Raw genomic sequence first — 12,412 nt, 5'->3', positions numbered from 1 at the left:
GTTCCATTTTATTCCAGAGCCAGACTCCTCTCCCATTAACCTCACCGTGGTAGACTCTAGTCCCTCCACCGTCACTCTGTCCTGGTCCCCCCCACAGAAGGCCAATGGAGTCATTCAGTATTATCAAGTCCTCTATGGGAATGACACATTTAAAACTTCTATAAACTCCTCTACTAACAGTGCCATGCTAACGGACCTCAAGCCTTTCTCCTTCTACAATGTGTCAGTGAAAGCATTCACTCGTCGGGGTCATGGAAACCAAACATCAGACTCATTACAACTGCTGTCTGGAGAAGATGGTATGTTTATTCATTTTAACATTCCTCTTAATGTGCTAGTATTGTCTGTGAGGCTGCCTTTCATTGTAAGTTTTGCAGTGAAAGGCCAGTAGAACAACACAACAAAACAAGAGTAAGTAAAGCTGCAAGTTCTCCCCATCCAACCATTACCCTGGCTTAGATTCGACCCATGTCCCCCCATGTACACAGCATGTCATTTGAGCACATTGGCGGAACAGACGGCTTTGAACCAGCAACCCACACATAATACAAATACAATGTAATTTATGGAGGAATTTATGGACTTTTAGGACCACCTAAGTAAGAATAAAGCATTTACTAAAAGGACATTTCAATTATGTTTAGTGGTTCACACTCCACCTTTCTCCCCTTTAAAGACAAATCTTGAAACATGGACTCTGGTCCCATACTTAAGTCTAAGTAAAAGGAGTGTAACTATAAAAATGAATGTTTTGCCCAGATTTCTCTATCTGTTCCAGACTCTCACAATTTCCAGCCCCAACCGACCGTTTTATGAGTTGAATAAAACAATCTCGATTTGTCTGACAAAGAAAGTATCTTAAAACTCTTTAGGGTTTACCTTGTCTGAGAAATTACTTTGATTCAGCTCAGATCAGAGCATTGCTGTACTGGTGTGATCCAGAATATGAAGCTCAATGGAAAAGACATATTGAGTTTAATGTTGTGCTGGGGGTTCCTGTCCAGGCCTTAGGGATCTTCTCAAAATAGGTTGAAGCTTAAAAGATGACATTTTTTCGTCTCTGTCTGGACCCCCTCCCCCCCTCAAAAGACTTTAAAAAAAAAATCTGGCATCACATAAAATTTTACACGTTGATAAAACGATAGTAGCTTGATAGACCCTGCTCACCTCTAGTCCCTGAACATCCTTTGGCATGTTTATCAGTAGAAGTTATGAACTCTCCAAATAATGTCACCTGTCGCTTATGTTTGTTTACTCAATCCACATGGTCCACGGGCCCTACGACCATCCCATTCAACCGAAATTGTGAGATGACCACATTGAGATATTCTCAAGAGGATGAGAGAGTGAGAAACTCATGTTTCTTGTCAAAACCTGTAATTGTCAATTGCCTTTGTTTAGACCTAAACCTGCTGTCAGAATGACAGAAGCAGTACACGTGCTTTCGTCTCAGTGAGAATCTCACGTCTTCTGTGATTGGCCGAAACCTCATGCGGGGTTTGTGTTGGTCCTTCTTCCGGGCAGTGCGTAGGCACGTTACTAGAGCGAAATCTCTTGATCATTTGCTGCGCCGCGTCTTTTCTGCAACTTTTCTGCACCAGCCCGCCCCGCACTGGCCACGGTGCGACGTGCTCCCCCGCACGCACCCGCCGTGCTCCCCCGCACGCACCCGCTGTGCTCCGTGCCCGCACCCTCCGCCTAATGTTGGCCTAATGCTGGTTGCTGATAGAGTTTTTTAGCCTTTCAAAACAATTACTGCCACAACAATGTATTGAAGCTTCAAAGCAACAAAAGACGAAATGTAGGTTAATCCCCCCCCAAGACGAAAAATATTAAGTCTTTTCAGCTTCAACCCATTTTGAGATGATCCCTTACGGGCAGATGACAGATGGTTGAGTCATTTGGGGGAGCTGGAGAACCCGTGGGTGAAATCTGTTCTTACAACATGGAAGGAGCTGATCAAAACAAAGATGTTAAAATCTTAAATTGGTTGGCTTATCATCAAAATGTCACACAACAACACAGACTCAAGATTTAAAGTCTGGACAACTAAGGGCGTAAAGGTTTTTTACCAGATTGTAAAGAAGAATCATCTGAAGAGCTTTCATGAGTAGAAAGAATCATTTGGCTTGGACTAACAGGACATTTATAAGGTATTTACAAATAAGAAGTTATTCTAACCAAGAAATCATCATATCCTTTTGACTGAAACATCATCTAAAGCTTATAAATCTGAACTTTTAAAGGGATTAATATTTAAATTATACAAATGAATAAACAAACTGAGCAGCCACTCTACTGATTACATTCAGGGTAAATTGGAAAGAGAGGGCCACTTTGTTCTGGCTGATGAAGATTGCGGGCTTTTGTATCAACTTTTAACCAAGTTAAGCGCCATTTGCATCCTGGCGGTGTGTTTGTGTGTATGATGAAGATTCCAGACAGATGCATTTTACTCAGTGTATTGACTTGATTACACCGACTTCATAATGTTATCTTATCCAGCCCACCTCCAGCGACTGACCCCCTGAGCTATACTGTTTTTTTCCTCTCAGTTCCAGGTGGACCACCAAACGACATGTTTTATGAGTCAGTCAGCCCCAGTGAGGTGAACGTAACCTGGCTTCCTCCTGAGCTTCCCAATGGCAACATCACGCACTACGGCCTGGAGTTCTGGAACTCCACTCACTTCCTCAACCTCACCTCCAGCACCCCACACCTGCTCATCCAACACCTTCAGAAGTACACCAAGTACCGCATCAGGGTGCAGGCCTTTACGCGCATGGGCCCGGGGAACTTCAGCCAGCCCATCAACATCACCACGATGGAGGATGGTGAGTGCTTTTGTCAGTGTTTTTCTTTTTCTTTTTTCCCAGGAGGTCGAGGAGGGAATCCCGGATTACATCATCATGGACGAAGACATCTGATTAAATCTTGCCCTTTTCTTTTGTTACAGTTCTTTGTTTCTCTCCATACTAATCAACGTTACATCACAGGCACTGTACACAACACGTGGCTACAGCTTGAACAGGAGGATTCTTTCTTTTACTAATGCCTTTTTGATTCAAAGCTCTGCCGGGTGAAGTCATGTGTGTGTATTTAGTTGTTTCTGCTCCTCTTGTACGTCTCAGCCCCTGATAGCCCTCCTCAGTTCTTACATGCCAGAAAGTTATCCGACTATGAAGTAGAGCTGTCTTGGGAGCCGCCACTTCAAGCTAATTCTGACATCCTTTATTACAAAGTTCGAGTTTGGTGAGTGGTTTAAATTGTGCGATAGGAGTTTCAAATGGAGATGAGGTTGTGGGAAGCATACTGTGTTTTATGTGGTAGGAATGAAACAATTGAGCAGTGGCAGAATGTGACAGGGACTTCAGTGGTAATAAATGTGGACTCTGAAAGCCCCTACAACGCCTCCGTGTCCAGCTGGACCCGCCTGGGAGATGGAGGAGTGCTGATGTACATCAGCTTCTCTACTAGTGTGGCAGGTGAGGAGCAGCACAAGGTATAGATCCTTTAAAATGCTATGAACGTTTGACATTTTGAAAACGAGGCAACTGGAGATAAAGTGAATTCCTCAATTCATATTTGGAGCATGCACAGTTTTTATTTTCAGAGAGCAAAGTGAAAGACTATCAGCCAATCAGCCAATTTAAAAAAGAGTGAAAAATACCATTTTCAATTCTCTAAATTCTATCGTAGCATAAAAAAATAAAAGATTATTGTGGGTAAGTATCTGTCCAGTAAAACATAAAAATCTGAATTTTTACTCACACACACACGCACACACACACACACACACGCTCTCACACACACGCACACACACACACTCACGCACACACACACTCGCATGCACACATACACACACACACACACAAACACACACACACACGCGCACACGCAACGCACGCACACAAAGAAATTCAAAAGGCTGAGTTACAGATAAACCAGTTGAGGAAGCACCATCAGAAGAGCAGAAAGTCACCCACAGGACACTGACACAGGGCCCAGGGGAATGATGAGACAGAAGCACCAAACCTCCACCAGGGGCCCACGAGCAAGGGCCACTCCCAGAACAGAGGGCTCCTCAGAGAAAACACTTGAGATCCTTTTATGACAGCACCATAGTTGTTGCAATACATTTGACATATAGTATTTACAGTTTTGATTAAATAATGTTGTTAAAATACATTTGGTTCATAAAATATCGATAAATAATGTGCAATATTATCAAATCTACTGCAAAAATGTGATATTATTTCATTGTGAGTCATGCAATGTGGATCATATTGAATTGTTAGAACCCGTATGATTCCCAGCCCTATTTTAGACATACTTTTTAACGTTTTCAAATGCATCTACACAACAGGGTGCAGGCTACATTTTGAAATATGTACTAGCAGCACAGTTATTTTCAACATGATGCTAACAAAGATGCTTTGTAGTCATTCACTGAAACAATCAGTCCAATGAATGTGATGATATATAAATGGACACTCCCTGGTTTTGAATTGCTTATGTACAGAGTAGAGAAGACCTCACCAAAATAATAGACTGCCAAAACAAATCAAAATATACTCCAGTGGCTCCCTAGCATAATATGTCCCCCCAACAATGTGCTTTAAGGTTGGCATTGTGGTACATGCTCATTTTGTCTGTATGATTCCAGAGCCGTATGACCCTCCCCACAATGTGACCACTGCAAACATGACCTTCTCCTCAGTCACGCTGACATGGCTCCCACCAAAAGAACCTAATGGGATTATAGTGCTCTACTCCATCTACTACAGACACAACCACACCGTGACTGAACAGGTAGAGCACATGATTGACCCTCCAAGACTCAGGCTACAAAATAAAGAAATGAAATGACTGGATAGCAGCTTTATGAAGACACACACACACAAATATATAATGTACACAAGTTTAAGTGACTTATATTAAATTACATATCTTTATATATGTAGGGTATTCTTACTAGTATAAGTACTGTAAGGTTATGAATGACCTCCCACTTGTGAAAGAGGGTGACATTCGAGGTTGATATCAATTAAAGAATTGTTCAAGAATTCACACTGTGACTATGACACTGCATAAGTGTGACAATGTTTGATATCATATTTTAAGAGTAAATTGGGGCACTAGCCGTATATTCTGCATTTAACAATTCTATAATCAAATATCTAAATTAATTTATTTATTAAAAATGTATTTGCTCGTTGATCTGAAGGTTTGTGAGAACGTATTGATCTCTTTTCTGGAAATGAATGAGCACTTTACCAAATATGGTATATGAAGATTTAATGACCAAATAACAGATATATGAATATGGAATATGCAAATGAGTCGATAACAGATACGGAAACACTAGACATGATTGTGCTAGATCTATCTAGTTGTGTGTTGGAGTTAATTCTAAGATGATATTATCAGCCAGCCTGTGAAGTGCTTTATACGAACGGAACCAGAAGCTGTGAGGAGATGGGCCTGTGTTGTCCGTGTCGCCTCCACGTCCACGTGCTGGCCAGAGCTGCTCTGTCCTCCTTGGCTCTGAGGCGATCCTCAGAAAAAGGGCCGTTGCACTGACTTTCACCGATGAGGCTGGTCTGAAAAGACTGTCCTCGACTTGAAAAGTTGCCAAAAAGTCCTTTGCTTGAGTTTGCATGATGCAGTCTCAATCACGTTTAAAAACGGGCACAGAATTCTTAGTTCTGGGAGAGAAAGTTTGCTTCTTCTTGCATGTCTCTTAGAAAGTCTTTGTCCCGTAGCTTAGCTTAGCTTAGCCTAGATAAGCCAGAGGCCCTCATCTCCCGAAATCCGATCTCATGGACCTCCTCAGATGGAACTCTCTTGTTGTGTTATTGAGGTTTCACTGGAGATCATACCATTACTCACCATGACATTAACTGCTAAAATTACAAATGTTGTGATGTCATATGCATAACCTCTGGCTATGATTTACTTTTATTGTAGAAAATGTACACTAAAGACCTAGCCTCGTCCTCTTCTGATGCGACTCTGTCCTACACTCTGACCGGGCTGATCGGGGGAACCAACTACACTCTGTGGATGAGCTCCAGCACCATGCAGGGTGATGGAGGAGTGTACACAGAGCCTTTCAGTGTCCCGTTACCAGAGGGAGGTCTGTCACACACACTACCAATGACAAATTACATGTACATACAAATCTGCACACTTTTTTCAAACCTTTGATCCTCTACTGATTAAAATTACATAAAAAACTATTTCTGTCAGTTAGGCAAAGGAAATTCCTTTTTCTTACAAACTGTCTGTCCATGATGATCTTAGACATGCAATTTGTGTTTCCTTTTTCTAAACATGACACAAATGCTGTCAGGGATTAGACTAACATTTTAAGCATTTGAACATAGAGAAAAAAGTTAGCTGTTTTATTTTGGATCTGATGTTTTATAAATGCTGTGTTTCCATAGAAACTAATATTTGCATACAAATTTAATCATGCCCAAACCTTTTATTCTTTCTGTTGATAGATGTACATGTTTTTATGTGATTTAGTGAAAAACGGTGCAGATGCTGACATGTGTATATTGTGATTTTGTGATGTTTTCTCTATCCTCACACTGACAGTGTTTCTGCCTGTACCCAGCCTGACCTTCATGGATCCTTCAGGGCAGCTAGCTTCTTGTGCTCCGCTCAGTCCAGCAGGAACACGTTCCTCTAGGCTCAGACCTCCACACCATTGGAGCCTCCCTAACTCCTGTGGACCTCTCAAGTGTCATTCTCCCTTGAGCTGTCTCTTCTTTCCCTCTGTGTACACAGTGCTCACTGCCTCTAATGCAGAGGCACAGAGCTGTACAAACATGGAGGACAGGATGAGTATTTCCATTCACCATGTTTTATAAGCTAGTTTCTTCTTTATCTGTGCCAATGTGTGGTGTTTCCATATTCACTCTGCTGTTATGTGTATAATTTATGTCAAATTTGTCATCTGTTGATTGTTATATCTCCAAGCTGGCTTCAAATGATTCAAGTGCCTGTGACAGATGGTGACCATAATCATGATGCTTGATTTAGGAGCTACAAATGTCAATGTGTGTTGTGGCTTGATGTTAATAATGATGTCTATGTCTATTGCTAGATCAACCAGTATTAGCCTTGCTTCTAATATGTGTTCTCCTCTGTCCATCTTTAGTTCCCAGTGATAGCGTGCACAACCTGACTGCATATATTGCCAGCGCTCAGGCCATCTTGGTGAGCTGGGACCCGCCTCTGGAGCCCAACGGACGGCTGGAATATCTGCTCACCTTACAAGAAGCAGCCCTGCCTCCCAACACTTTAAACCAAGGGAGTCCATACAAGATCATCAGACAAACCACTACAGAAACTGTCTTTCTATTTACCAGGCTGAGGATATATTTCCCCTATGTATTCAATGTTACCCCAGCAACAGCAGCTGGCATCGCCTACAACCATACAAGTACACTCTACCTGAGGACGCTTGACGAAGGTAATCCAGAGAATCGAAAGGGCCCAAGTGATATGTGGAGCAGAAGGGAATTATATATCAAATGTAAGCGTAGAATTACTTAATTTACTGCAATATATATATATATATATATAGCTATATAGCTATTTAGCAATATAATAGTTATCAAGCCACAGTATGGGATAACACTTATTTATATGCATGGAGTATGTTCAAAACTTTCTATTTCCATAGAATCATGTAGGTAACTTGTCACCTTCAGAATACGGCTGATCGATGTTGCCAAATATCATAATTGCAATGTTATTTTTTTCAAGGAATATTGCAATTGTGATTTCATTGCAATTATTTTCACTGCATTGAAATCAAGCAATACATTTAAAATACAATACATTACAGTACATTTCCCACAAACGCACATGGAATAAGGAAGCAATAAAAAAGCGCAAGCAACAGTCAGGCCTATATCACAGGCCTAACTAATTAGACATGTACAGAAAGTGAAAGAAGAGAATGAAATAAGGGGCTAAGGAACGATACAAATACACGCTCTACATCAATTTGTCAGATACGCAAATTGCAGAGCAAGTTTTTCTTTCTTGTGTGGTTTCACTCGCACCACACCACAACAATGGAAAACGACGCAATATTTATTGATGACTACAATGATGGCGACGATGACGACAATGATATTGGTGATAGATTGATTAGAGTTGGCTGGGTAGAGACTCAGGATGAGGGCTCCGTCTCAGGTGACCAACCCAGCCGATGCTGATGTGTTAAGCTGAAGATGAAAGAGACATGGGGTTGGGACGGTGGGGTCGAGAGAGCAGAGACAAGCAGATAGGCTGGGATAGGCCTGTATAAATAGGGCCTCTGGATAGTTAGAGGTGTGGTGAATGAGTGGTGGCAGGAAGAGGAGGAGGTTGAGGCATTGTCCAGCTCCTTAACCTCAGTCAATGATCAACAATCATTAACAGCATATATATAAAACAGATGGAGGAGCACATTGAGGATGGTGAAAGTTTATGTGTGACCTTTATTCTACCTGTGTGGAGTGATTTGTCTGGAAGGTCCAGAATTATATCTTTCTGTATTTTTATCACCGTTTTTATCTTGGCAGTCCAAATGGACATAATTGACAATCAGGCATGGCCCATCTGTATCAAAGCAAACATGGCGGCTTACCAGGAGAAAATAAAGGAATAAGAATAAATGTGTAAAGCACAAAATTCTATTCGTTTGAAGTGAGAGAAGTTTGATTTTGTTAGAAATGAGCTCCAACAAGCTCCTTTGTTGGAGCTTGTTAGAGCTCTAATTGCACAGTTCTTTTTGAGTTTGGGTTGAGGCACGATGGAGGTGACCAGACTCACTCTTCAGAACTGAAGTGTACATTCTGGCAGTGGAGTGATAGCTAAATGGTCATTCAGTGCTTTGCTGTTTATTGGTGGTCAGTGTGCAAACAAAAACACAAAACACAAATGATCAAGCCATTTCAACGTGAAAAACAAAACTACAGTAGGTAAGTGTAATCCCTCATTCGTCCAGGCGTGTTCCATTGTAGAAAAAGCTTCAGTTGTAGTCACCTGGACTCAGTTAGAAAAAATTAGACGTTTCGACTCTCATCCAAAAGTCCTTGTCAATAAGAGAATTTAGGTCGAGAACTCTGATATTTTTTACTATTCTGTGGTAAGTCCAGCCCATTGGGAGGAGCCTTCCTGAAGTGGAACGAGTTGTTTGTTTGTAAGCAGGGAGAAAAGATGGTTTGAAAGAGGAGTTAAGGAAGCTATTTTTGTTAAAAAAAAAGAAATACCTTCTTTAAATAGAAATGGAGGGCTAAGGTTTAATCTTCCTTTAATCTATAATGGGATACTGAACCCCTGGAAAGGTAGAGGACCAGGACCAGGACGTTTAGATGCTAATCAGGTACTCAGGGTGGTTGAGCCAGGGTCTCACAAAGACAAAGGGGATACTAACAGCCCATTAAAGGGCTGAATAGGCTAGCTCGGTAGTTACAAGGTGTGAGTTTCTGTTGAAACAAACAACTCGTTCCACTTCAGGAAGGCTCCTCCCAATGGGCTGGACTTACCACAGAAAATGGAACAAATATCAGAGTTCTCGACCTAAATTCTCTTATTGACAAGGACTCTTGGATGAGAGTCGAAACGTCTAATTTTTTTTTTTTTCTAACTGAGTCCAGATGACTACAACTGAAGCTTTTTCTACAAAACTACAGTAGATAATTTCAAACAGTTTGCAGTGGTCCAAAGTTATTTCCCACTTCCCTAATGCATTCCAAGTGTCCTAATTATTTGCTGTGATGCGTAGCAACAAAAACACTTAACACGTAATTGAAAAAAACATTAAATGCCATACTATTGAACATTCCAGGCGAAGCAATGACAGACAACTATGGAGACAAGTATTTGTTCACCCTTTAGATTCTCTGCTCCCCAGATTTGAGTAATAACTTCTCTCACCCCCTTTTTGTGTGTGTGTTTTATTAGTTCCCACCTCACCTCCATTGCTTGTCTCCACAAAGAACCTCTCGTCATCCTCTATCGCTGTAGTGTGGCAGCGCCCTCTGGAGGCAAACGGGGAGATAACAGAGTACATCCTCACACTGTCCGGCCCCGGGGGCACCAACACCACATCCACGAATGACACTTCATACAAGCTGACAAAATTACTCCAATACACGGCCTATAACTTCTCCATCACCGCGGCGACGCGCAAAGGGACAGGACCTGCTCTCACACTGCACCTGCACACAGACGAAGGAGGTGAGTGTGGCCTCTCCAGAAAATACTTATTATAAAACAATTATAAGTGCATGATCCCTGAGCTTTGCTGTCAATGAAGCTTTGAAGGTGCAGCGTGGAGCCCTTGGCAACAGCCCGGTCAGCTGTGATAATTCTATTTGCTTTTCCTTTTTCGTCATATCATTAGTCTGGTCCCTGGGGATTTGAGCTACATTTCCTAGGAGCAGTTTCAATCAGTGGGGCAAGATGCAACCGGTTAGAAACACAACTGAAGAAAACAAGATATCTGTTTGAGGGAAAATAAATGCATTTGACAAGTAGAGATTTCTGGGATGAAAAAACAAAACGGCTGATGAAACCGAGCACAAAATGTGACCATATGTTTGGCTTGGAGTATTTTCAACTATTAGGGCAAGACATCCATTTTCTTTGTAAATTCCAAATCCTTATATATTAAGAGAGGGAATGATTATTGAATGTTTGTTTTAAGAGTATTGGCTGATCTGGGGGTGGAGTGCCAGCCCCTAAATCAGCAGATTGTAGGTTCAAACCTCACAGAAGTCCCTTAACTACATTGGAAAATACATAAATACTTTGTTTGTGTTGTATAGTTTGAATTACACCATTCCTTCTCTGTTTATATTGATGACTGTACTGGACAGGTGCAGCAGGTGGGGGAGGGGCAGGTGTGTGAGGGCAGGCACAAGTGGGAGAGGGGCTGGTGTGTGAGAGCAGGCACAGGTGGGAGAGGGGCTGGTGTGTGAGAGCAGGCACAGGTGGGAGAGGGGCTGGTGTGTGAGAGCAGGCACAGGTGGGAGAGGGGCTGGTGTGTGAGAGCAGGCACAGGTGGGAGAGGGGCTGGTGTGTGAGAGCAGGCACAGGTGGGAGAGGGGCTGGTGTGTGAGAGCAGGCACAGGTGGGAGAGGGGCTGGTGTGTGAGAGCAGGCACAGGTGGGAGAGGGGCTGGTGTGTGAGAGCAGGCACAGGTGGGAGAGGGGCTGGTGTGTGAGAGCAGGCCCGTTTCAAAAGCCATGACGTCAGAAGACATGACATTGGTATGGGTGGATCCCTCATTATCATACAGGAAGCGCAGGGAGGACATGCCGGGACATGCCTACTTACTTGAGCACAAACTTCCTGGTTTGGAGCAAAGTGATCCCATTGGCCACATGACCTGGATTTACAGGCTTAAGTGCAGCATCAGGTGACAAAAATACTTTTATGCTTCAGAACAAAAAAATAGAATATATGTTTTTATGAGTAGAATATATGTATGAATTGAATAAATACTGTCAAAAAAAGTATTTACTTCACCTAAAATACATGCATTTATTTAAAGGAATTATACATATTTGAGATTCTCCTCAAGATTCAAATAGTGCACCCTAATATCATTAGGGCTTTTTCCCTAAAACGCATGACTAAAACAAGCTCTTTGTGAAGATAACTCTCTCAAATTGTGACCTCTGCTTTCTGATTTACTCTAATTGTCTTTACTCCAATCTGTATAGAGGGACATTTCAAACCCCGCCAGGATCTCTTTGGTAATATTGGATGGAGTAGAGCTAATGTTGGAGGAATGGACGGGCAGTAGACTGAGACTTAGTTGGGTTTTGACCATTCCCATTGCAGAGCTGAATCCAATAGGTTACCTCACAACATTCTAGAACTTGCATGGTTTAAAATACAGCTGGAGGGCAGTTCAGAATTCTGTGGTAGAATTAACTTTTTAACGGTCAGATTGCAAATTTGTTGACCTGATTTAAGAGTAAGGTACACTTTATTGTCCTTGTAGGGAAATTTGTCCTCTGCATTTGACTCATCCTTCCATGCCACTGGGGCAACCAGTCAGGAGCAGTGGTTGCTGCATGCAGTGCCCGAGGACCCCTCTCCAAATCGCTGAGCTTGGCTTATTGTTCATCTGTAATTACTGGACTTATCCATTCATTTATTTTTTACTATAGCCGTAAGTTTGATTTGGCAAGTTTGTGGAGCCAAACACAAACAAATAATGATTCAATGTTTGTGGATTTATATTTTGGATATTTTCTTCAAAAATAATGAATCACCCAGAGTTACCTTTGCCCACCGTCTGTAACTATGACATTGACAAATATAACAAATTCTAGAATGTCAAGAGACGTTTGAAGTCAATTTAATATCCCCAAAAAGTGTGTGTACCATT

General features: G+C 41.9%; 1 protein-coding gene across 1 annotated transcript in view; it reads left to right on the top strand.

Annotated features, from left to right (window-relative positions):
• The window catches only part of ptprq (protein tyrosine phosphatase receptor type Q), a 92,977-nt gene that overhangs the window by 43,259 nt on the left and 37,306 nt on the right, over positions 1-12,412 (top strand). Inside the window, exons 32-39 of the mRNA XM_072434454.1 lie at positions 18-299; positions 2,556-2,834; positions 3,132-3,252; positions 3,331-3,485; positions 4,667-4,840; positions 6,005-6,139; positions 7,172-7,486; positions 9,973-10,248. Of these exons, the coding sequence (XP_072290555.1) occupies positions 18-299; positions 2,556-2,834; positions 3,132-3,252; positions 3,331-3,485; positions 4,667-4,840; positions 6,005-6,139; positions 7,172-7,486; positions 9,973-10,248 (1,737 nt within the window). The remainder of the gene's footprint in view (positions 1-17; positions 300-2,555; positions 2,835-3,131; positions 3,253-3,330; positions 3,486-4,666; positions 4,841-6,004; positions 6,140-7,171; positions 7,487-9,972; positions 10,249-12,412) is intronic.

This window comes from Eucyclogobius newberryi, unplaced genomic scaffold, assembly GCF_026437365.1.
Source record: "Eucyclogobius newberryi isolate DKJ021-1_F unplaced genomic scaffold, fEucNew1.0.hap1 SCAF_7, whole genome shotgun sequence".
NCBI classification, from domain to species: Eukaryota; Metazoa; Chordata; class Actinopteri; order Gobiiformes; family Gobiidae; genus Eucyclogobius; species Eucyclogobius newberryi.
This window is presented reverse-complemented; position numbering and strand designations above follow the sequence as displayed.